Raw genomic sequence first — 25,949 nt, 5'->3', positions numbered from 1 at the left:
AAAAACCGCCCTCTCGTGATGTTGCCACACAGTTTGCCAGTTTGGTAGATTATGGCTGTGTGCACAGGAAAGCGCTGGTGCAGAGAGTGTCGGGAGAGTGTGCTCACCTGTTCTCACTTTGGGTTCAATCCTAAAGTCTCCAAGGTGACTTTAATCCAGGAGGGTGCCACGTCGTGTATGGGCTAGTGAGCGTGTGTCAGCATCCATGCTTCTCGGTACATTATTTGTCTGTGTGATTTCCCCCTGCTTCTCCTTTGACGGCAGGAGTCCTCTGAAGTCAGAGCTCTCCGACGAGAGTGCCACTAGCAAGACACTCACACAGGTAAGCAGAAGAAAGAAGAAAGAGAAAAGGAAGAAAAGGAAACATCAGCACCGCAAGAAAACTAAGAGGAGACACGAGCAGTCGAGCAGCGGCGAGTCTGAGTCAGACACTGATTCTGGCAAGGACAGGCCTTCCAGAAGCATCAGCGACAGTCAGAAGGCTTCTGAGAAACCCAGGTGAGTGCTGCTTTCAGGTACACTGGTGTTTTTGGTGCAATGGTTCTTTCTTGGTTGTTGCCACAGTTGGACATTTGAATGACTCTGTAATCATCTGATCAAAAGAGAGGCCTGCTGTGGAGGAGAGACGAGCAGGCAGTGGCGGTGACCGAGGGCTCAGGAGAGCTGACTTGCCTAACAGACTCGCTTAGGGGCTGGTCTCCCACCCATGCTTGCTGTAGGAGGGAGGAACGAAGGCTTCTAGCAAAAAGGTTCAGAATGCACTGAGTTTAGGAGGGCAGGAGTCATGGCTGCCTTGCTGACTGCTGTGTTTCTCTCCCTCATCCCTTGACATAGGGCCCGGTACTGGGCGTTTTTGCTGTACGGATGGTTGAGTGTAGTTATCTTTTACTTTTTATGTATGCCTGTGTGAGTACATGTGTGTACGTGTGTGGAGGTCAGAGGTCAGACACTGTCCATTCCTTGTTGCTGGCTGATTTGTTTGTTTAATAGTACTCATCATACTTGGTTTTAAAGATTTCTTTCTTTGAATTTTATGTGTTTTGCCTGCATTTGTGTATTTGCACCGCGTGCATGCATCATACCTGTAGAAGTCAGAAGAGGGCATTAGATCCCTTGGAACTTGAGTTACAGATGTTTGTGAGCTGCCATATGGGTGCTGGGAAACAAACTCTGCAAGAGCAGCCAGTGCTCTTAACCACTGAGCCATCTATCCAGCCCAAGTTTTAAGAGTTTAAACTCTAATGTTTCCAAAACAGGCTGTGTTGTAGATTCTGAATACTTGCATTTCTCTTTCCTAGAGCTAGAGTAAAACGATTTTACTGGCTTTCCTAAGACCATGCAACTACCATGAGAACTTTTTTTATTTTAATATGCATTGGTGTTTTGCCATGGTCGTCAAGATCCCTGGATCTGGAGTTAAAGACAGCTGTGAGCTGCCATGTGGGTGCTGGGAGTTAAACCTGAGTCCTTTGGAAGAACAGCCAGTGCTCTTAACCACTGAGCCAGCTCTCCAATCCACCCCCCCCCCCCATGAGGACTTGAAAAGTTAATTTCAGCCTTTGATTGACCATGTCTGAGAAAGTCTTTACAGCATTGTTGTAGCTGGTTTGTTTGTTTGTTTTGAGACTTGTTCTTGTGTGGCCCAGGCTAGCTGGAACTCTTGCTCCCATCTCTGCCAAGTGTAGATCTCGAAGGTGTGCACACATCGAGCTTCAGACCCTGATAACATTGCTGCTGGTATTGTTTGTGAGTTGTCCATGTTGGGTATCTCCTCTGTCACTGTCCTCTTCATCCTTAGAGATCAGTCTCTCTTAGAACCTGGAGCTCACGAACCAGCTAGACTGTCTGACCAGTGAGCTCCGGGGGCCCTCCCGTCTGTCTCCCAGCTCTGGGGTTAGGAGTGTACACCTGTGCACAGGGTTTTATGTGTGAGTTGGGGACCCGCCAGCCCGGCTGTATGCATTTGCAGCAAGCATTTTACTCACTGGCCTATCTACCCATTTCCCAGATAGATTTTTTTAAAAAAGTCATTTTATTGAATAATTTTAGTAAGATAAAAGTAGTTGTAATCTTTCTCTCTTGTTTTCTTGTCAACTCCTTTAGTCTGGTCCTGGGGAAGCTGAGCTGGAAGAAGGGTTTGTTTCTATACAGTAAGGACCAAGATATTAGTGAGCTGTGAATGGCTTTCCATGATGTCAGGAAAGTGGGTTCACGAGGGTAGCGCACCATGTGGGACTCTACGTCAGGGGATCGAGGGACAGATTCCCCAGAGGTGACAGCCACTAATTAACCTTTGTTTCCCGGGCTTAGCTCTTCAACACAACATTGGGTAGCACCTTGTGCACAGCTGAGACCACACCCCTCATCCAGCTTCCCAATGCGGGCCTAGGGACAGATGATTGCTCATTTCTTCCCCAGAGGTGGCTGCTACCACCCTCTGTGTGTCCCCTGGGGTTGCCTGTCCTTCCTTTGTGGTACGCCTTTCCAACAGGCTTGCTCTCCTTTTTTGCCCCTTAGGGTTTTGTAGAGAAACCCACAGCTGTAATTTCCTTCACTGTGTGTTTTAACCCAAGGCTTGCCATTCAACAGTTATTTAGTGAGGAGCTGTTTTGTGTCATTTCAATACCATTCTCTTATATTTCCTGCCAAGAAGGATCTAAAAGTCTCCAGAATCTTTAACTGTCTCTGGACAGAGCTACAAAAGAAAGCACTCATTTCTTCAGAGGAAAAAAGATGGTAGAGGCCAGAAAAACCTTCCTTTCTGCCCTTCAAGCCCAAGGTGGTGGTTGCATTTGTTTGTGTCTGGGTTGAACTCCTGCCAGTCCACAGATTGGCTCCAAGACACAAGTCAGGGTCCTCTCTTAACTAGGAACTCGCACCATCCTGTGCTTTCTGTAGGAGGCCCAGATGTGCATAGAGCCCTGATGAAGAATGAGACCATGCCAGAGTGACACTGGAGATGCAGCAAGTCAGAGTCATGGCGTGTCTTAGGGTTTCTAGTGCTGTGAAGAGACACCATGACCATGACAACTTTTATAAAGGAAAACAGTTTGGGTTAGCTTACAGTTCAGAGGTCTAGTGCATTGTCATCATGGTGGGACATGTCTGCATGCAGGCAGACATGGTGCTGGAGAAGGAGCTGAGAGTTCCACATCTGGATTTGCAGGCAACAGGAAGTGAGCTGAGACACTGGGCATGACTTGATAATATATGAGACCCCAAAGCCCACTCCACTACGACACACTTCCTCTAAAAGGCCACACTTCCTAATAGTGTCATTCCCTATGGGCCAAGCATTCAAACACACGTGTCTGTGGGGGCCACGCCTATTCAAACCACCATGGGATAATTTCTTTTTTTTTTAACGTACTTATAATGAAATGTTAGGAGACTTTTAAAATAAGTTGGGTGAGGTAAGGGCAGTACACTTTAATGTAAAGGCTTGTCACCTTGGCCATGTGGTTGTGTCTCTTGCCAAGTGCTCTAAGATGTCTTAGAGCAGGAATGTTTTCCTGAACAACCTCGTTTAGGAAATGCGTTGTTGTGGGTCCCCAGCTGATGAAATTGTTTGGGAAGGATTAGAAGCTGTGGCTGTGTTGGAGGACACGTGTCACTGTGCGGGTGGGCTTTGAGTTTCAGAAGCCCACAAGATGCCCACCGTTAGCTCTCCATGGCTCTCTCCGCTTCATGGCGGTTTCTTAAGATGTGAAGTCTCAGCTACTGCCCCAATGTATTGCTCCCTGCCATGGTGGTCATGGACTCTAGCCTTCTGGAACTGTAAGCAAGCCCCCAATAAACTCTGCTATAAGTTGTCCTGGTCATGGTGTCTCTTCAAACAATAGAAAAATAACTAAGGCAATAGTTGTAGGCATTTAAATATTTGCATATGTTTGCTTGTTGCTTCCTGCAGAGGACCACTAAACTAAATCTTCCTCCGTTTGAATTTTTTTAAGACAGCATCTTACTAAGTTGCCCAGGCAGGCCTGTGGCTTAGATCCTGAGTAGCTGGGATTGTATAGGCCTGTGTTGCCAGGACTGGCTGAGATAAAATAGTGAAAAGGGATGCCTGTGCCCTTCAGGGTGCTTACTGAGATGGCTTCTCTTCTTGGTAAAGTGTCATTTTGTGGTTGCAATTTTGGCTTCAATTTCAAACTGTTCCCATGGTGAAAGTCTGCTTCCCTTCATTGCCTGTGTGGTTCTGTGTACCTGGGTGTGATTGATGTCATGAGGGTTTGACAGGGTTAGCTTTTGAGTATGCCATGCTTCCTCAGTTTTAAAGCTCCTCTCTCTCTCTCTCTCTCTTTTTTTTTTGTCTGATAGTCAAGGAAGTAATGCTGTTGCTGCTGGACACCAATCCATTTGGCTGGAAGACATTCAGACTCTGGCAGAAGTCTTCAGGACAGATAAGAAACCAGATCCTGCCAACTGGGAGTATAAATCTCTCTACCGAGGGGACATAGCAAGGTAAGCATTGTTGTAGCCCTGGTTTGGTTGGTCTCTCTCGTTTTTCCTCTATTAGAGGTACCATCTCTCTCCTTTGGCTCTCTCAGCACTGTCTGCCTGTCTTTCTCTTCTGGATTCTGTTAATGTTTTTTCATTGTTGAGTTATAAAGGCACATGCCTCTCCTATATTCTAAAATGAGCGCTTTGGCTGGAAGGTCATTTGGGTTAATTTTATCCCTGGAACATAGCATAGTGCCTGGCTGAGTGGGTGTTCAATAAATGTTTGTTCAGGAATGAATCTAAAAATACCTTGTAATAATTAACTTTGGTAGGGTATCCAGGAACTATTTGGTCTGATTTGTGTGCCATTTGAAAAAGTGGCAAGAGCTATTTTATTTATTCAGCCCCACACATATGCCACTTAACAAATGACATTTGATGGTAATGCTTTTGCCACATTATTTCTAGCAGACACCAGCAGAGAGTCATAAAAGTAGGGGGTGGCATTTGCTTCAGTGATGAATTAGAACTCTTTCTTGTGATCTGTCAAATGTGTTTGAAAAACATGTTCAGGGTGGTGCCCAGCTAATTGTGAGGCTCAGGCATGATTGCTAATCCGAGGGATGTCTAGGCAACTTGGAGAGACTCCTGCCTGGAAACAACAATAATGAACAAAATTTGAGTGTTTACTGACTCCCCGTAGACAGTTAGGACTTGGGATGGAAAGAACGAAGGCGTGACCTCTGCTCCCAATTCTCAGGTCTTGAAAACTGAAGGTATTACCCATGGGATTTAAGCTCTGAGACTTTGGAGATCAGTTTCCGTTTTTTGTTTGTTTGGTGTCTGTTTTGAGCTCCCTCTGTAGCCCAGGCTGGCTTCACACTCACTGTGTAGCACCTGCTGGGTAAATTTCAGCATCCCTTGTGTGACTGTACCTCCTGTGTACTTAAGCACTCATCTTCTGGAGCTGCCCCATATAAACAGTCCCAACCACAGCGTCCTTCATTCCAAAATGTGAGGCTGTATTTACCTCTTCTTCTACACCCTCCCCACCTAGCAATTCATTTGAACTGAATTCATTTGGATTAAATGTACCTATAATGTTATTCATTGAATTTCCTAAGCTTGTGTGTGGCTTTCTACTTCTGGGGCCAAGGAGAGGCAGTGGGTGGCTTGATCAGGATCTTATAGGAAATGCATCTTCATGGGGGGATGTTGCCTTAATTACATTGCACGTTCTACTCAACTCAAGAGGTTTTTTTTTGTTTTTTGTTTTTTTTTCCCCAAAATAGAGTTTCTCTGTGTAACAGCCCTAACTGTCCTGGAATTAGCTGGCCTCAAACTTGCAGAGATCCACCTGTCTCTGCCTCCTAGTTCTGGGATTAAAGGTTGTGTGCCACCACCACCTGGCTCCAACTCAAGATTCATGAACAAGTGATGAATGGGATACATTCTAATATCGAACAGTGTGAAAAAGTTAGATTATTCCTCCTCCATACAGTAGAATAGTTTGAAGGCAGCACAAACTATATTCCTGGGGCTGGTGGATGGCTAAGCAGGTAAAGGTCCTTGCCATCAAGTCTGACAACCTGAGTTAGAGGCCCAGGACCCACGTGGTGGGAGGAGAAAACGGCTTTGCATAAGTTGTCCACAGACCTCTGCACTGTGGCGTGTATTCCCCCCTCCTCCCTGTCCAAATGTAATTAGGGACTGGAGAGATGGCTCAGTGGTTAAGAGCACTGGCTGTTCTGCTCTTCTAGAGGTCCTGAGTTCAATTCCCAGCAGCCACATGGTGGCTCACAACCATCTGTAAGGGAATCCAATGCTTCTTCTGGTGTACAGATGTACATGCAGACAGTAGTCATTCATATAACACATACATAAATGTTATTTAAAAATTATATTCTTTAAGGAGCTGGAGAGATGGCTCAGTGGTTAAGAGTGCTGGCTGCTCTTCCAGAGGACTCAGGTTCAATTCCCAGCATCCATGAAAGAAAAAAGAAAAGAAAAGAAAAGAAAACTCTTTAAGAGTAATTGTGTTTAGACGTGTGTAGAAGCGGTGGGGAAGGTTCAGAGCTATATGATGGCTATCAAAAGGATGTGTACATACAACTGTATCCAGAAGCAGGTATCTGTAAATAGTAGGACTTGATTTTCCTTCACGTTGTCGTTTACTTTGCTATAGCAAATGCCCTTGCTAGTTATTTTTTGTTTCATGTGTGTGGGCATTTTGCCTGCGCCTGCGTGTGTCTGTGTACCGTGTGTGCATTGCCCTTGGAGGCCAGAAGAGGGCATCAGATCCTCTGGGACTGGAGTTACAGATGATTGTGAGCTACCATGTGGGTGTTGGGAATCAAATTCAGGTCCTCTGAAAGAGCAGCTAGTGCTCTCCAGCACTACCTGCTTCCCCTATTAATTTGTCCCATGGAGCTGAAGAGTCCGTCCCTTCAAGGACCTACCATGGCTGTCTGTAGCCATGATCTTCATTATCTCCTAATTGCTCTCCCACTTGAGGGCCTCATCGTGGCTGCCTTTGCCCTGTACTTCTAGCTCTGCTAATAAAGTTGCTCTGCATGCCATTTGTGGTAATTCTTTCTTTCTACAAACCTTTTCTTTTCCTTCCTTCCTCCCTCCCTTCCTCCGTTCCTTCCTTCCCTCCTTCCCTTCCTCCCTTCTTTCCTTCTTTCCTTTCTTTCTTCCCAGACAAAGTTTCTCTGTGTACCAGCTTTGGCTGTCCCGGAACTCATTGTATAGCAGGCTGGCCTCGAACTCACAGAGCTCCACCTGCCTCTGCCTACCCAGTGGTGGGATTATAGGTGAGCACCACCCCCCCCAGCTTCCAAACATTTTCTTTTATACATTGTAACACTGGGTTTTTCAGTGCAATCACATGAATGCTCAAGATTTGCTATCACAGTATTCAGACCCTGGCAGGATTTAGGAGACTGTGTTTGAGAAAATATTTCCCTGAATTGGGATTCGCAGTGCAGGAGGGTGAGGCAAACAGAAGGCAGCTGTTGACGGTGGGGAAAGCCAGGAGGTGGGGGAGCCCGGGCTTGCCTGGCTGCCTTGGAGCACTGCCACACTCTCCCCAACACGAGCACTTACCACTTTCCATTTCCAGCAGCAGGAGCTGAGGGTTGTGCTCATAGCCCTTGGTGCTGTCCATCTTGGAAGTTTCGGTTACCTGGGATATATGCTGTGCCCCGGGTTTGGGCACCTCCTGGAGGCTAGTGATAGGGAATATTTTATGCACGTTTTGGCTCTGTGTCTCCTGGTGTGGGATGTTGGTTTACGGTCTTGCCCTGTTTTTAGTTGGGTCATTTACTGGCAGCTGTACAGTTCTCTTCAGTCTCTGCCTGCATGCTCTGTAAAAGCCCTTTAGAGCCGAGCAACCTGTTTTCCTTTAGTGTAGAAGTATTCAGATACAGTTTCCTTTGACTCACTTAAAAAGAATGACGCTTAGCCTCATGCTGCCCTCTGAAGCAGCAGGGTATATCATTGGGAAAGTGAGGGGACCTATTGGCCTGACACTAACAAGTGCACTGCCTTCCTGTTGTTAGGGCACTCTTATTTTGTTTTTTTTTTTTTTTTTTTTTTTTTTTTTGGAGACAGGGTTTCTCTGTGAAGCAGTCCTGGCTGTCCTGGAACTCACTCTGTAGACCAGGCTGGCTTTGAACTCAGAGATCCTCCTGCCTCTGCCTTTCAAGGGCTTGGATTAAAGGCATGCACCACCAACGCCTGGCAAGGATGCTCATTTGAGAATGGCCTGAAAAGGGATGACATTCTCTGCCTTACTTATCACATAAGGCTGTGGTAAACAAATTTATAATGTCTGTTATCACAGACCCTTAGAAAGCTTCAGAGAAATACATAGTCCTAAGATCTGGAAGGCACAGCCTTAAATCCATAGAGGCGTTAGTTAGCAGGGGATTTAAGAACAGGGGAAGTCAAGCCAGGCAGAGTAAGGCTGATGGCCAATCTATCTCTTGGAGCTGTTCAGTCTGTTGGAGGTGAACGTGTAACTTCACACATTAGGACTTGGGATGTTCGGTTGTACCCAGGGAATGGGACGCCCATCTTATCTCGGCTGCTTGTTTTCTTTCTCTAATCAGGTACAAGAGGAAAGGGAACTCCTGCCTGGGCATCAACCCTAAGAAACAGTGTATATCTTGGGAAGGGGCTCCTGCGGCTAAGAAGCATTCACACAAGCACCTGGAGCGCTATTTTACCAAGAAGAACGTGGGGCTAATGCGCACTGAGGGGATTGCCGTGTGCGCTAGCACTGAGCCTCCCTCCTCCGAGCCAGTCACATTTATCCCAGTGAAGGACTCTGCTGATGCGGCTACTCCTGTTGCAACGTGGCTGAATCCTCTGGGGATTTATGATCAGTCCACTACACAGTGGTTACAAGGACAGGGTCCACCAGAGCAAGAATCAAAGCAGCCAGACTCACAGCAGGACAGGGAGAGCGCTGCTCTCAAAGCCAGGGTGGAGGAGTTCAACAGAAAGGTGCGGGAGAACCCTCGGGACACTCAGCTGTGGATGGCCTTCGTAGCGTTCCAGGTGAGTGTCATTGTCCTGGTTCTCTACTGTGAAACAGCAATGCTGATTTGGAGCTGATCCACTTACTCTGTAGCGTCCATTTGTCTGTCTGTCCACCTCGTCTGCCCATCTGTCGTCTATCCATCAATGCCTCCACCCATCCACCCATCCACCCGTCCATCTGGTGGTACTGGGCATTGAACCCAGCATCTTGCATATGCAAGTATTCTACCACTGACTTCTCCCCAAAGCTCTTTCTTTTTTTTTTTTTTTTTTTTTTTTTTGCTTTATTTTGAGCCAAGATCTAAGTTGCCCAGTCTGGCTTTGAACTTGCCATTCTCCTTCCTCTTTCTCCAAAATAGTTGGGATTATAGGTGTGCACCACTACACTTGATCCTGTCCTGAAGCACTTTTTGAACTGCTCTGAAAAAGCCTGGGCCTGGCTTCTTGTTAGTTGTAGCCTTTGACCTGTGCTTGCTCGAAGTCCAGAGAGGAAGCCCAGCCCTCTGAGATACACATGCAACAGAGTAGGAACAGCGTGTGGTATGGGGATGGATAAAAATGAATAGCATGTTTCTTTTTTGTTAAGTATGGGTGGGGTGTGGGGGTATGGTTGGAGGGGTTGTGGGTGCATGTAGGGGTGAGTGGCTGTAGGGTAGGTGCTGGGATGGAATCCAGGGCCTCACAAGCTAGATAAACACTCTTATCACTGCTTGGGATCTCAGCCTAGGAATGCAGTTTTGAGAGAAGTGGCATTCACTCTGAGGACAAGGCATCCCTAAGTGCAGAGTACACAAGTGAGGGCACAGACTGGAAGGACAGGGCTGCTCAGGGTCCCGCGTGCTCCTGACACAGCACTCACAGTTTCTTAGTCATTTGTGTAGCTTTTGAGTAGTAAATGATGGCTGCTTATTGCTGAGATTGGCTCTGCCCCGTTGAGTGCATTGTGTGCTAGCTATTGACATATAAATCCAGGTTAAGATCCACACACAGATCGCGCAGTGCTTAAGAGCACTTGCTGCATAATCATGAGGACCAGAAATCAGATCCAGGTACCCATGTAGCAAGCAAGCATCTTTGTATAACTGGAACTCATCTCTAAGGGGTGTGTGCGTGTCTGTCTGTCTGTGTTCAGAGGAAAGAGCCTTATTGGAGAGAACCTGATAAGGCAGAGTGATAGAGGAGGACAGTTGATGTCCTTTTCTGGTCAACAAGGATACACGGGCACATGTGCCTACATGCTCAACAGAGGAACACACATGCACAAATAAAGAGTAATAAATGAGTCTTAAAACCCAGAATGACAAGGGTAGACAGTTGTATCCAGAGATACAAAGGTAGAATACACCAGGTGTCACAGGCACCCAGAAACTGTTTACTAAAGGGAATTGTCTTAAGTAAGTGATTTAGCAACAAAATCGTACGAGTAGCTCCATTCAAAAACTGGAAACCCACTGGTAGTCATGCATGCTGAGCACCATTGAACTGAGGAGCACGTGTGTAGTTTGCATTAGTAAGCTGTATTCTTGTTGTTTAGGACGAGGTCATGAGGAGTCCTGGCCTGTATACCCTTGGGGAAGGAGAGCAGGAGAAGCACAGGAAGTCCCTGAAGCTCCTCCTGGAGAAGAAACTGGCCGTGCTGGAGCGGGCCATCGAGAGCAACCCGAGCAGCGTGGACCTGAAGCTCGCCAAGCTGCAGCTGTGCGCCGAGTTCTGGGAGCCCAGTGCGCTGGCCAAGGAGTGGCAGAAGCTCCTCTTCCTGCACCCCAACAACACGGACCTGTGGCAGCGCTACCTCTCCTTTTGCCAGAGTCAGTTTGGCACCTTTTCTGTGTCCAAACTCCACAGTCTGTATGGCAAGTGCTTGAGTACCCTGTCTGCAGTTAAGGACGGCAGCATCTTATCCCACCCTGTGCTGCCGGGCACGGAGGAGGCCATGTTCGGTAAGGAGAGAAACAAAGTGGTTGTGTGGGAGGATTTTTTGTTGTTGCTTTGCTTATTTTAGAAAGGTCTAAATTATCACAGCAGATTTTTTTTTTTTTATGTCAAGCATTACCACTCTGGCTAATTATAACAGGGTGGGTAGCTAGTGTAATAGAGCCCATCTAGCTCACAGGGTGGGTGGGTAGATAGGGTGCTAGAGTCCATCCAGTTCACTCTGTGCCTGCTTAGATAGGGTGCAAAACCTGTTCAGCTCACAGGGTGGGTGGGTAGCATGTTAGAACTAGCAGAGTTAGAAGATGACTGGACGCCTTTTCTACTTATTCACTGAGTGAACTTATTCCAGTCTTAGTTGCTTTGGCTGCCAGTGGCCTTACCTATTGAGACCCCCAGTTATAAGGTGTCTGGCAATGAGGTACATACAAGTGACTGGAGTTAAATGTTAATGTTCTTGGTGTGCCCCTCAGGGATCTGGGCAGTGGTGAGGTACAGCAGGCAGCATCTTAGGTAGTAGGTGGAGAATGCCACTCTTCAGCCTCGGTTCTGGATTTATCCCTTATTGGGACAGTGTGCAGATTCTGATGTGGGACAGTGTGCACATTTCTGAACCTGTCTGAGCTTGTCCCTTATCAGGAACAGTAGGATAACACTTGCTTTACAAAACCATTGTGAATGTGAAGTGAGGTAATGTATGACATAACCAGCATGTGACAAGCATTATTTCACTGGTTACCCTGTTATTAAGAATTCATTAGCATCTAGAGACACAGATGCATTGCTCTAGAAATAAGCATCTCCCACATTGACAGAGAGTCTTTTATTTGGGGTTAGAAGGTACACTTCCATGCATACATGATACCCTAGGTTTAATCCCTAATACCAAGATTAAATAAATGACATGGAATTTTCTTTTGAAAAGTGTCTCATTTGATGTTATTCATGATATGCTTAGTGTTACTTAGTAAATGGAATTTTACCACTAAGACGAGCTGTTTCAAATGTGGAACTATGGTCTGTTCCTCTTGTCTGAACATATGGTAAGGGAATGGTGAATAATGCCATCTAGTGATGGACTGAGTCAACTCTTTGCTTTCTGACAAAAATGGATGCCGTTCATTTCCTACCATTTCTCTTGTAATAGTGAGCTTTGAGTATTGGATAGCTGACATTCAGGCCAACCATGTAGCTTATTTTATATACTATATACATATGGTTTTATTGTTAACATTTGTGTTTTTTATAGTTTTGTACAAGAATAGAAAAACTATACTTTGATTATAGTACTGTTATTAGTCCTTTTGTTTATTTAAAAACATTTAAGCTGGGCATAGTAGCACCCACTGTTAGTCCCAGTACTAGGGAGGCCTCTTGAGCTTGGGGCCAGCATGGTCTATGGAGTGAGTTCCAGGACATCTGTCTCAAAAACCAAAAAATAAGAAGATACAATTTCCACGTTTATTTTTACGTGTATGTGTCTGTGTATATATGCACTGTGTGCAGGCACTGGGGAAGCCGGCATAGGGTGCTCGATCCCCTGGAAGTGCCTTTATTTATTGTGGTTGTGTAAGTCACCTAACATGGGTGCTGGGAACTGAACTCGGGTCCTCTGGAAGAGCAGCAAGCGCTCTTAGTGTTGAGCGGTCCCTCCAGCCTGTTAGTGCATTTAAATCAGGGCACTGAAGGCACAGCAGCCACTTGTAGGTGTTTGTAGGTGTTGAGCCATTACACTCTGTGCTTGTGGCGTCACAAAGGCCCTCCCGCCTGTCCCTTTGCAGCGCTCCTTCTTCAGCATTGCCACTTTCTGCGGCAGGCCGGCCACTCGGAGAAGGCCATCGCTTTGTTCCAGGCCATGGTTGACTTCACCTTCTTCAAGCCTGACAGTGTGAAAGATCTGCCTACCAAAGTACAGGTACGGCGCATTCTGTCTCTCAGAAATACCCCAGAGCCCAAGGAGAACCCCTCGTGACAGCAGTGGGGTGTGCTGGGTAGATAAATGGGGACCCCCTTCCTCCCAGCCCTGTTTGAATGCAGCCTTCTCATGCCCAGATCACAGCAAGGCCCTGGCCTTCGAAAGCAGATGGCTTGTCCCACAGGGACCTCCCTCCACACTTCCCTGCGTGTATTGAGTTCCTGCTGAGCCAGATGTTAGGAGTAAGGGCGAGAGGAGCTGGCAGAGGGCAGACTGCACCAGCAGGGTCAGAACTGGGAAGCTTTTCTACTCAGCTGCAGACCCTTGTCACCAGACCTTGACCAGCCTTTCATAACCCAGTCTTAAAACTCAACGAGTAAGCCTACACTTCAGAGCCGTATACCAAGGCTGGACTGAGTGGCCCACCTTGCAGGCTGTCTGACAAAATAATTCCTTTTCCTGTTTTGCTGTGCGCCATCCTGGACTGACTGTACACATTGGTTGTATGGTGTTTAGGGATCCTGTGCTCCCAGATAGCAACCTGCACTTACTAGGCCTGAAGACTCGGGAGTTTTGCTTGAGGGTGTCCTAACTTTTGTTATTTAAAATTGAACAGGTGGAATTCTTTGAACCCTTCTGGGACAGCGGAGAGCCCCGTGTTGGGGAGAAGGGAGCCCGAGGCTGGCGGGCATGGATGCATCAGCAGGAGCGTGGCGGCTGGGTGCTTGTCAACCCGGGTAAGAACTTCCAGGATGTTAGGGGCATGCCTTCCCTCCTGGGGTTAGATGTCCCCTTCATGATTGTTCTCTGTAGACGCTGCTTAACTGGGGTGGCGTAAGGGCACTGTACAAGCATCAGAATGTCAGGAGGACTTAAGCAGACCACAGCTCCCATTTCCAGCAGGCAGCTGTGTTCCTGTGTGTGCCGTGTGTGTGTGTGTGTGTGTGTGTGTGTGTGTGTGTGTGTGTGTGTGTGTGTATCTCCGTGTACATCTGTGTGTAAGTGTGTGCTTACGTGTGTACATCCCAGGCAGTTTGTTACTTGGTTAGCTTTCTGCAGCCTCCCTCACAGTCATGACATAGAGCACTTCAAGGCTTCGTTTACCATGCCACTGATTTTTAGCCACATTGTCCTTACCCACAGCGACTGAACACATGGATCTGTTCTGATATAGATTATAAGTGGAATCATTGTGTGTGTGTGTGTGTGTGTGTGTGTGTGTGTGTGTGTGTCACAGGTGTGTGTGTATGTAATGGGTTTGTATGTGTGTAATGGGTATGTGTGTAATGGGTATGTGTGTGTGTAGGTGTGTGGTGTTTGCTTAGGCATGCACATGTGTGGAGGTCCTCTGTTGCTTCCCCCTTGTTTTAACAGTTTGTCACTGAATCTAAGGCACCCCACTTTTTCTAGACTTGCTGGCCATCAAACCCTAGGGTCTGTCTCTTCCCCTCTTCCTTGACCCCACTGATAACAGGTACGCACTGTCATACCAAGTGCTGGTGGTCTACACTAAATGAGGCCCAGAATTTCCTTTCACTTTAAGTTTTTATAATTTCCTTTGTATGCACCATACTTTGCATCTCCATTCTTCCCCGGATGGACGCTTGGGCTCTGCATCTTTGGCGGTTCTTAGTGATGCTGCTGTGACATGCGTGTGTCACGACTGAGCCCACTTCCAGTCCTTTAAGGTATACATTCAGAAGTAGAATGGCCCAGCCATGTGGCAGTTTGTAAAATTCTGAGATGTCAGCTGTTCTTACAGCTGCTAGCACCATTTTAAATTAGGTTCCTACTGCCAGGTCCAGTTCCTTCGTACCCTCAGACTCACTTGTTTTCTCTGTAAGCTTCTTTACTTAGCTCAAGTCCCTGGGGTTTATTCATTTTATGTTGAGCATTAATCTGTGCTATAGGTAAGCCGCAGTTTGGGCCTTCTTCCCCTAAGAAATCAAGGCTGTTCTGTTTTTGTCTGTGTTGAGTAGGACTGCCCTGAGCTCAGAGTCTGAGGCCTGGTTTGTGTGCGCACACGCGTGCGTGCGTGCCTGCCTGTGGACCTCGGTTCTCACCATTCTGCAATTGTGGTGGGAGTCTGTTAGTTACAAGATGCAGCCAAGCTCTTTCTGGATGTGGTCACTCCATTTTCCTAAGCCCTAAAAGGATTGAGCTTTACAGGCAGCTGAGGCTTCTTTAATACTCCGTGTTCAGACTTAGGAAACAAAGTGAAACACATTGTTGGATACCCTAAACTTACAGTTTTTACATCAAACTATAGTGAAAAGTCATAATAAATAGTATAAGGCCATTAGCTAAGAATCATGTGGGTTAACCAGTGCAGTCATTAAATTCCATTTGTTCAAAATAATTACCTCTGGGTAGCTATTCTTAAAGTGAATTAAAATTAAATGAATTAAGAATTGAGTGAGTCACATGTAGGTGGTGGGAACATTAGCACAAGTAGTGTTTTTGTCATCTCAGGAAGTTCTTTTGGGCAGTGATAGTCTAGAATTTTATTCCCGGTTTTGTTTTTTTTCCACGAAAGCATCTACTTTTTCCCCCTGAGCCCCTCCCTGCTTTATGCGAGTCCTTGAGCCAGGGAGGCAGCATGGTTGGTCTGTCTGTGTGCGGCATGCCACATGTCCAGTATAGCTGGCCCAGAAGACAGACGGGGCGGTGGTGGCTGATGGCGGGTGTATTTTCTGCTCCAGTGAACTGGGTGTTTCCTTCTTATCTAGATGAGGATGAGGAGGAACCAGAAGAGGATGACCAGGAGATAAAAGATAAGACTCTGCCCAGGTGGCAGATCTGGCTTGCTGTTGAACGTTCTCGAGACCAGAGGCACTGGCGGCCCTGGCGCCCAGATAAGACCAAGAAGCAAACGGAGGAGGACTGTGAGGACCCCGAGAGACAGGCATGTTCCCTTCACTACAGCAGAGTCTCTGTCTGTCTGTCTGTCTGTCTGTCTGTCTGTCTGTCTGTCTGTCTCTCCCTCCATTTGTACATGGCAGTAGCTAGGAGAGGGCATCAGGTGCCCCTCCCCCTATTTTCCACCTATTCCTTTGAGGCAGGGTCTCTCCCTGAACCCAGGGTTCTCAGAATTCGTAGGCTAGGCTGGAAGCCATCAAACCCAAGTGACCATTATGTCTCCGTCCTTCTGGGATCTGGGGTTATAGGTTATAGGTGTGCGCAAGCCTCCTGTCTTGTTAAGTAGATGTTGAGAGACCTGAACTCTGGTCTCATGGTTTTGAACCACTGAGCCATCTTCAGCCCCCAGGACATGTACTTTACTTTAATGGATGGAAAAGAAGCTAGTGCAGATACTTCACTTACATCTTTAAATGATTTGGTTCTTGCTGCTCTGTGTAGTGGCTGGCATCTCTGGAGATTCTAAAATAAAGGAAGATGTGCTATTTTGTTTGTTTTGTTCTGTTTAGAGTGAATAGTCCAAGCTGGTCTGTCCTTCTACCTTTAGGCTCCTTTAGCTGGGATTACAGGGTGTGCCACCACACTCGCCTAAGAAGTGCTCTTTTTTTTTTTTTTTAAATTTTACGTCCACTGGGCAGATCCCCTGGAACTGGAGTCACTGACAGTTGCGAGCTGCCATGTGGGTGCTGGGAATTGAATCCCAAAAGAGCAGCTAGTGCTCTCAACCACTGAGCCATCTCTCCAGCCCCCAGAAGAGCTGTTTTGATGCCTTCAGTTTTACAAGATGCCAGCTCCTTGTTTGGCTTGTGATGTGATGTGTGTGAGGCCCTTGTGACCCCCCCCCCCCCCCGCAGGTGAGGTGCCTTGAGAGGGTGGGCTGCTCTCCTCACTGCTTGTCACGTGTGCCTACAGGCTGTCCTAAGCTAGTGCTCAGGTCATGAGAGCCAGTGGATGCTGAAGAGCCGTCTGATGCCGGAGCATGCAGGCCTCGGTGCTGGCAGCATTGGAGGTGGTGGTGGGAGGAGTAGCCAGACTCTTAGGACACAAGGAATAGGGGTGGGCCAGAGGAGGCAACCTCAGCAGGCCTGTTGTAGGGAGCAGAACGCCTGGGAGTCCCGGGCCCTTTTGCTGCTTGAAGCTACTGAGCCTGTCAAGGGAGGATCATTGTTTTGGTGTTTGAGGATTTCAGAGTTCACAGTCAAGCTGATTTCTAGAGCAGACTGAGCAACTTCCTGAATTTTTGCATCTTCTCTAATCAAAGTCCAAGGCAGAAAAGCTTTCTGATTAGTTGATGGTCAGTTTGTGGAATCCTGGGGAGTTCAGTTTTATTGTTCTTGTACCTGATTTCATCTACTGAGTGGCCAAGAAGCCAGTCAGTGTGAAAGCACCTGAGACAGGGTAGTGCCCTTGACTGGGTTTCACAGTGGCGTGTGGAGTCGCCTGTGAACACTTACAGCTAGCATCAGGCTCTCAGTTGCTCTTTACACAGCCCATTGCTTCTGCTGTCTCCTCCTCACCATGTACCTGTTCATCTGTCTGGAGCAGTTTTCATTTTCTGAAGCAAATTTCTAGAAACTACAAATAATAAGTTTCCCACATCCCCCTCCCCACAAAGTCATAGGTGTCTGTAAGTGTTATCTGTCAGCGTGGAGGCGGAGTTGTTTGCTTCTGAAGTGAATGTGGGTCCAGGTTGTCTGTGAGTCTGGCAGGTTGCTTTGAGAGCTGGTGGCTTTAGCCTGTTGGCCCTTCCCTCTCCCCAGTGCTCCCTGGATGAGTGCAAGTTCTCATGGCGCCTCCAGGCTGCGGCTCGCTGTTCTCCAGCTGCTGGAGTTGCCTGGGGAGCATCTTGATTTTTTTTTTTTGTTTGTTTGTTTTTTGTTTTTGTTTTGCAGAAAAAACCTAGCAGCTGTTCATTTAAAACTTACTTTACTTTGACTAACACTTAACTGGTACCTCCCGTGTGAGGAGCTGTGCAGCCTGTGACAACTCCTGTGTCTCATTGGCTGCATCTTGTGCTTGCAGGTGCTGTTTGATGATATTGGACAGTCTCTGATCAGACTTTCCAGCCCGGGTCTTCAGTTCCAGCTCATCGATGCCTTTCTGCAGTTCTTGGGCGTGCCTTCTGGCTTCCTCCCTCCAGCCTCTTGCCTTTACTTGGCCATGGACGAGAGCAGCATCTTTGACAGTGGACTTTATGACGAAAAGCCCTTGACTTACTTCAACCCGTCTTTTTTGGGCATTAGCTGCGTTGGCTACATGGAGCAGTTGGGCTGTCCTCGCTGGACCAAAGGTCACAGCCGAGAGGGCGAGGAGTTTGTCCGCAACGTGTTCCACCTTGTCCTGCCTCTGTTCTCAGGCAAGCAGAAGTCTCAGCTCTGCCTCACCTGGTTGCGGTATGAGGTTGCCAAGGTAACTGCAGCTGCCTCCTCCCTCATTTCATGTTAGTGTCTCCCCTTGGGATCGCAGGGGCTCCAGATGTCCTCGAGCGCCCTCATCACAGAACTTCCTCCTTCAGTGGCTCCTGCAGTCATCTCAGATGTGAAGGGACTTCAGGCAGGCAGGAGACAGTCCAGGGCTTGGTGGCCAGAGCTTCTACTGTCTGCGATTATCCAGGCACTTAGTGCTAAGAACCAGCGTCAGCCTAAGCAGGGTTAGAGGATCTGGGGCTTAGGACAGGAAAATAAGCTGCTTACCCTGTGCTCTATAGCTGTCGTAGCGGGGTGAGGTCCCAGACTCTGCTCTGCCCTCTGCTGGCCAGTATTAAAAAAACAAACATCCTTTGGTAATTTTGTGCACGAATACAATGTATTTAGATCGTATCTACTGCTTCCCCTCCCAACTCTTGGTGGAATCCCCACCCCCACTTCATGTCTTCTTGTTTTTAATATGTACGTTCTAACTATTTGCAATTTACATATACCAGGTTGTATGAAAATTTGGGGTCACAGTATATTTCCTCACATTCCACCCTCATTGAGCTCTTGCCTATGGGCAAAAGAGAAACGTGGCCCATCTCTTTGGAAGATGAGCGTTTGGAGAGGGTCAGGTCTGCTTGTTGGGAATTCAAGTGAGAATCTGGTGGTGTTCGTGGTGACACCTGTGGCCATGGTAAACCCCGACTGCATTGCCAGCTCAGGCAGCCGGTGTTAGCCAGATTTGACAGAGGAGGTGTGGGAATGTTGCCTTGCCATTGTCCCCTCAGCCTGACAGGATGAAGGAAGTGCCCGGGGACCCAGCATTGTTCTTTTCTTTTCCATATAGGTCATTTGGTGTCTACACACTAAAAAGAAGCGATTAAAGTCTCAAGGAAAGAACTGCAAAAAATTAGCCAAGAATCTACTCAAAGAGCCAGAAAACCGCAATAATTTTTGCCTCTGGAAGCAGTATGCACACCTGGAGTGGTTGCTTGGCAACATAGAGGATGCCAGAAAAGTGTTCGATACAGCACTTAGCATGGCAGGCAGCAGTGAGCTGAAGGACCGAGAGCTCTGTGAACTCAGTCTGCTTTATGCCGAGCTGGAGATGGAACTGTCGCCCGACTCGAGAGGTGCCACTACAGGCCGAGCTGTCCACGTGTTAACTCGACTGACTGAGAGCAGTCCCTACGGTCCCTACACTGGGCAGGTCATGGCCACTCAGGTTCTGAAGGCTCGAAAGGCTTATGAACACGCGCTGCAGGCCTGTCTGGGACAGACCTGTGTTTCTGACCCAGCTGCTGCTGAGTCCTTGGACTGCCTGGCTAGCTTGGTCAGATGCTTCATGCTTTTCCAGTATTTGACTGTAGGGATAGATGCTGCTGTGTGCATATATGGACAGGTGTTTGCCAAGCTGAAGGGCTCTGTTCTCCCAGAAGGCCCTGGGCCAGAGGACAGCGCCAGCTCCCAGAATTTGAGCAGTGTTCTCGAAGCTGTCACCCTTATGCATACAAGTCTGCTGCGATTCCATATGAACACTAGTGTGTACCCTCTGGCTCCCCTCCGAGAGACGCTCGCAGAGGCCCTAAAGCTGTATCCAGGCAATCAGGTTCTCTGGAGGGCATACGTACAGATTCAGAATAAGACCCACAGTGCCAACAAGACCAGGAGGTTCTTGGATGCAGTCACCAGGGCTGCCAAACCCCTGGAGCCTTGGCTGTTTGCAATCGAAGCTGAGAAGATGAGGAAGAGGCTGGTGGAGTCTGTTCAGAGGTAGTTACTGGCAGTCTCATGCGAGGGCCGCACCCTTATGGGATGGCTACTGTGTTCCCAGCCCCTTGCCAGGTCTCAGGCGTGTAGAAGTGGGTATGGCACAGGCCCTACCACACCTACTGCACTGCTCTAGATGTTTCCACTAACAGACTGAAAAGTGTCTTCCTGCACCAGGTTTGGACCTGACCTTTGACCTCTGTTTCTGGTATCTGAGAGATGTAATGAGAGGCTAGCTCTGACTCAAGTACCCGCTCTGCCTCTTGTCACTCGGGTGACTGGGTAATCAATCACTTCATCTCTTGGACAGTGTCCTCTTCTGTCAAATGGGAACCATGGAATCATGGGTTTCCTATAGGTCCAGTGTAGCAAGTGCTTAGCTCAAGAGGGAACACAGTAGCTATCTGTGAGAGTCTGGCAGCATTCGCTGAGCACGGCATCATGCTCCGCGTGCCATCTTTGACATAGCTAAATGATCACGTCTGTCACATACACGAGGATTGGTTTTAGTGATGCCTTGCTTTGCTTAGTTTTTGTTTCTCTGGTTTTGTCTCTCCCAGTGATAGTTTATTCACTGCACCTGAGTCTTGTCTATTTTAAATCGGAAGGCCCTTTCCCTCCGGAGGGAGGACTGCAGGGTGGGTTTGTGTACGATTCCTGGGCAGGCTCAGCATAGTGTGGAAACAGCCCTGGTCAGTGCCTTTGCTGCAGTCACACTGGGAGGGGACGGGGACGGGGACGGGGACTGCGCTTCCCTGAAGAACTGAGGAGATAGCTGCTGCTGACCTTTGTCATTGCTGAAGTCTGTCTTCCTACTGTGATGTTCGGGACAGAATGTGTCTAGAATGACTGGAGTCCTTTCCTTGCAGGATAGGTGGTAAAGATGTTCACGCCACCATCCCGGAGACAGGCCTCACGCACCGGATCAGGGCCTTGTTTGAAAATGCAATTCGGAGTGACAAGGGCAGCCAGTGCCCCCTACTGTGGAGGATGTATTTGAAGTTTTTGGTAAGAAAATATTTTTTGACTCTCAGTTTTTTGTTTTGTCAAAGCCCTGTGTCTAAATTTATAAGTAGAAAAAAGCTGCAGTTGTCTGTAGCTACTGCCTGGGATGGAGAGCCTTATTTATACAACCCTCACTTTGGCATTAGCTAATCTTTATGTGAATCTGATTGAATAGTGTCCTCTTCAAGATATTTGGAAGGATGGAATTCAAGAGTAATTATTGGGCTATTGCTTTCTCTGAATTGACTTTAAAATTGTAGCTTGGAAAATATCCAGGCCCTTTCATTTCAAAGGAGCCGGCATTCTCCCATTCTGTGACAGAATTTCCAGGTCTTTATCAACATGGTGTTAAAGTTCAGGCAAGAATGTGAAGTTTTGAGTGGGACACGCACAGGCCCTGGTTCTGTCTCCAGCACCGCTAGAGAGGAAGATGACCTGGCCTGGCTCTTAGGAGTCACATGGGTGCTTTTCCTGACCTCTGCATCAGCCCTGGACTGCAGGCCTGAGGTACCCAGAGGACGTGTTACCCAGGACGGCTCGGTGCATTCAGAGACATCAGGCATATTCTCAGGGGTGGGGTTGTCAGTTGTCATCGCCAGGGCCTGTGCCTTCCTCTTCATGAAGTCTAGATGTGTTTCCATGGTGTGTGTGTTTATGTGCTCATGTGTGTATATATGTGTTGATTGTGGAGGCCAAATGTTAACCTTGGGCACCATTCCTCAGGTACTATTCACCCCCTCCCTTTTTTAAAAAATGAAATCGGTCTTTCACATGGCTTAGAACTTGCCAAATAGGCTAGTCTGGCCTGAGGCCCAGATCCTCCTGTCTCTGCCTCCCCAGTGTTTCACAAGTCGGTGCCACTCATTTTGTTTGTCTTTTTACATAATGTTCTAGGAATCATTGTGCTCCTGGGACAAGCACTTTACCAGCTAAACTGTGTCCACCAACACATACCATACTTCTTCAGAGCCAGAAGCCCAGGTTTGGGGCTGCATTCCGTGTGGAACAGAGGGCTGAGTGCAGCGATGGTGTTTGTGGTGTGTCCTCATTGACTGCCTGGCAGCCTGGTGTAGCTTGCCTGTCTCCCTCAGTCATTCCGAGCAAAGGAAGAAGCTTTAGAGTGGACAGGGGACACTTGTGCATTTGCAGTTTCCCATCCGAGTGTTGAGATAAACCGGGAAAGGTCAGGTGACAGAGTTTTTACTGAGGCTGCAGTGAGCCAGGTTTGCGTGGGTTGTATACAAAAAACTGCTGTTGACTGGAAAAGAAAGGACTGGCCCTTAAGGAATTTGTATCTTTGATGAGGTTGTGTTAAAAACCAAGGATTAATTAGAGCAGTGACTCTGCCTGATGGTTTCTGAGGCAGCTGGGTGGGCTCTTAAGACTTTGTTAATTAACTACAGCAGAGAGAAAAAAAAAGCTCAATTATAAGGTGTGGTCGGCAAGTGTCAAGCGGATGGGAGGGACACTGTGAAAGCCATCGAGGGTGGCTTGCTTGCTTGTATACTGGGGACTTTGGATTGTATGCAGGCATGCTTACTTTTCCCTGCAGAAGTACCGAGGATGTTAAAACTCAACTGTTGGTTGGCTATAGGAAGAAAAGGAATCAGACAAATAGCAGCTAGGTTTTCCTACTTAGGGTTGCACTTTGGCAGATGGCAGCCTCAGTTTGAGGGGCCATTCCAGTTGTTACTGTGTGTACATCAGCACTTTGAGCCAAGCTGGTGGCTTGTTGAGAAAGTGAGTTTCCTCCAAGACTCTGGTCGTGTTCCCTCACGGTAGTGAAGGACATCTATGTAGATAAGCTGTCAGCTGTTGTGAGCAGTTGTGCACGGTGCAGGGAGTCTCACTGTGTACAAAGGAGCAGTGGCATTTCTGGGTTGCCCCCCCCTCTAGATTTTCTTTATCTCCCACATGGTTCGCTCATCTCTTGTCTGCTTATAGATGTGAGGCCATTAAGAAAGGCTTCATTTTCAGGGCTGCTGGGAGAGGAAGACTGCTCAGCCTTCCTCCTAACATGAAGAACAAATCCTTCCTGAACCTCAGTCTCATCTCAGGAAGTCACACGGGAAGCAATAGAGAGGGGTGAATCTTACGTTTGGGGAAGGCGGTTTCAGTGTTTGTAAATTGCTTTAAAAAACGACATGAGCTAACATAACAGACAGTAGTCAGCTGTGTGTGGATTGGGATAAGAGCCAAGTTTTGCAAAAGCATGGAGGCGTTGTCCTCTTAATTTTCTGAGGGATGTGTCCCCCCATCTGAAGGTGACACACATCAGTTGGGAAGGCCTGGAGATGCTTGCTAAACCCCTAGTTAGCTTCTAGAAATTGAGAGTGACACTTGTTACTATTGCCCTGCTGGTCTGGTGGTAGTTAGCACCTGGGCAGAGAAGAATGTGTGCCTGGCTCAGGATGACTCGCTTTCTGCATCACATGGTGCCTGCGGGTCCTTGTTCCTAGGCCAGAAGATCAAGCCTCTGTGTAAGATCTCCTTCCCTCCAGTTCCCGAAGGAATCAGATACTCAAGAGACAGGGGTAGTGTGCCAAACCAGGTAAAAGAAATTGCTCACTGACAAGCCGACTGAGCAAAGAAATGGGAGACACACATCTCAAACCAGCCTCCCTAGGATGGGGACTCAGGATATTCAGGGGTGAAGAACCATGGGGACATGCTGCATGGGGAAGGCGATGCATTGTCAGCATGTGTGCAGTCAGGCATCAGTTTCCCTGAGATACTGTTCTTAAAATGGGGAAGTGTGGCCTGAGGGTTGGACTGTTTTCAACCTTATCATGTCCAAGGTCACATTAAGGGACACACGAAGAGCTATGGCCTTATCAAAAATGACCTTCGAGCCCCTAAACGGTAACCTAGGCAACCATTAGTATTACGACACACGCATCAGAGCTGCTATCTGTAGTTAGTAGGAGACTAGTAACACATAGTCAGCTGCAGGACTGCAGAAAGGTGATTTAAAGCCAGCTGAAAGCAAGTAGCTAGGAGTGAGAAGTACAAATGGCTGGTGTGGCAAGACAGGCCTGCTGCATTTGGTGGCAGACCATTATTAAAGCTAGCATCCTGACTCCTAGTCTTGGAGACAAAGTTTCTTACTAAACGTTTGATGGCTGCATTTGAGAATGGCTCTCCCGTCCTCAGGATGTTTTTGAGCAGCACAGCATCCATACCTATGATTGAAAGCCCCCTTTTCCGAATGCCTAGCATCTGATTGTGTTCACTCGTCAAGGGCTTGGCTTTGTAGCAGCTCCCTTCATTAGTGGAAATGTTCCTAGTTTGCCTGAGATGTGGTTTCCCAGGGAACTCTGGGAGGGAGGGAGTGACCCTGGCATGTTTCAGCCCTGACAGAAATGTGCAAGGACTCAGTAAACATGAAGAAGGTAGGGTCAGAATGAGGCAGGTAGCTTCCAGGAGAAGCGAAGAGGGGCTTCTGAGGAGGCAGGTTATAAAGGCCGGGCCTTAGAGCATGACACCATGGAGGGAAAGCAGCCACACCTGATAGAGGAAGGCTACTTCTGTGGAGACTTTGGGAGGAAATGGCAGAGGGCAGTTCTTACATGAGGCTAGCCTCCTTGTGCCTGGGCTTCTTGGGTTCCAGGGTTAGCTGGACATGGCTGAGAAAGGGCAGTTTTCTTCTTTCAAAAAGAAAACAAAGGCTTCCATTTAGTCAATACTTAGAGAGGACACTGGAGTGTTGACTTGGGAAGGAAGGGGAGCACTTACATGAACTCTTTGGGGATCCTCCCAGCAGGAGTCTCCTGAGCCACACGTGTGACCATGGGAGTCAGTCTTCCTGTGACCATGGGAGTTAAGTTTGAAGGAAAGATGAAGGGTGACAGAGGCTACAAAAATGCCTCACTGGTTAAGGGTGCTCTCCTGAAAGACCTGGGTTCCATTTCTAGAACACACACAGCAGTGTGGCTCTCATCTGCTTGTAAATCCATCGGAAGATCCAAAGATACACTCACAGACACTACTCCCCCCCCCCCTTCCAGGAGCAGCTAGTTCTAAGGCAAAATGACTTCTAGGCTCTGACAGAATTGTCCCTTTAGTAAGAATGGGCAAACTGGCCTTTGAATTTATTTGTCACTGTTCTACTCTAGGCAGTCTTATCTTAGTCCAGGCCGGGTTAGGGTTTGTTCTCCTGGCCCAGCCTCCCATGTGGATGTGCTTCATGCTCGTCTTGTAAGGCCTTCCAGAGAAACGATGCAACTCACCCAGGGATCCCAGTTACTTGGTCTCTGAGGGTGATTTTCACAGAATGGCAGCTCTTTTTCCATGCATACGAAGACATCGGCCTCACCTCATGGAAGTCTCATCCCAAAGCACTGTCACTAATGCCCAGACATGGAGTGGTAAAAAGGAGACCCAAGCCTTCAGAAACTAACAGTGTCAAACAACCCAACACAGTTGGGTGACCAGACCATTCTCTGGCGTCTGGGAACATCCCACGGGTTGTCAAGATGATGTCAGCCTCGGTGTCTGAGAGGGCCAGTACAGACTGGGCATTGTAGCCTTAGCCTCCCTGTCTCCATTACCCATCTGAAAGGATCTCTCTTCCTGACTCAGGTTTCCTTAGGCAACAAGGAAAGAAGCAAAGGTGTGTTCTACAAGGCACTCCAGAGCTGTCCTTGGGCAAAGGTAAGCTTTAAACACGGTGCTATCTTCAGCTCCCCAGGGACCTTCCTGCCAGCCTCTGCCCAGCAGTGTCAGGGCGTGGCTTTGTGGGGCAGTACTGTATTCCAAAGCCGTTTACTAAAGACACTGTCCCGACATGATGCTCCATGGGGTAGCTGCTTTCCCAACATTCCTCTTCGTCAGATGCCCAACCTACCCAGATGAAGAGGTGTTGGGAAACCAAACTGAGGGTGAACTGTAGTGCCTGCTGACCCTGCTGGCCACAGCAGAGTGAGGGCTGTAATGTATTTATTGCTGTTCACCATTTCCCCTGGACACGTACGCCCGAGCCAGGCAAGTCTCAGCAGGGACAG

At 47.9% G+C, this 25,949-nt stretch overlaps 1 protein-coding gene across 1 annotated transcript in view; it reads left to right on the top strand.

Moving 5' to 3' along the window:
* Nrde2 (NRDE-2, necessary for RNA interference, domain containing) overlaps nt 1-25,949 on the top strand; it is a 32,107-nt gene that overhangs the window by 5,771 nt on the left and 387 nt on the right. Inside the window, exons 3-13 of the mRNA XM_051196456.1 lie at nt 265-498; nt 4,321-4,464; nt 8,559-9,009; nt 10,526-10,931; nt 12,705-12,838; nt 13,455-13,575; nt 15,568-15,743; nt 17,780-18,166; nt 19,019-19,944; nt 20,811-20,949; nt 25,528-25,599. Coding sequence (XP_051052413.1) covers nt 265-498; nt 4,321-4,464; nt 8,559-9,009; nt 10,526-10,931; nt 12,705-12,838; nt 13,455-13,575; nt 15,568-15,743; nt 17,780-18,166; nt 19,019-19,944; nt 20,811-20,949; nt 25,528-25,599 — 3,190 coding nt within the window. The remainder of the gene's footprint in view (nt 1-264; nt 499-4,320; nt 4,465-8,558; nt 9,010-10,525; nt 10,932-12,704; nt 12,839-13,454; nt 13,576-15,567; nt 15,744-17,779; nt 18,167-19,018; nt 19,945-20,810; nt 20,950-25,527; nt 25,600-25,949) is intronic.

This window comes from Phodopus roborovskii, unplaced genomic scaffold (assembly GCF_943737965.1).
Source record: "Phodopus roborovskii unplaced genomic scaffold, PHOROB, whole genome shotgun sequence".
Taxonomy (NCBI): Eukaryota; Metazoa; Chordata; class Mammalia; order Rodentia; family Cricetidae; genus Phodopus; species Phodopus roborovskii.
The sequence above is the reverse complement of the archived record's forward strand: the minus strand, read 5'-3'. Positions and strand labels throughout refer to the sequence as shown.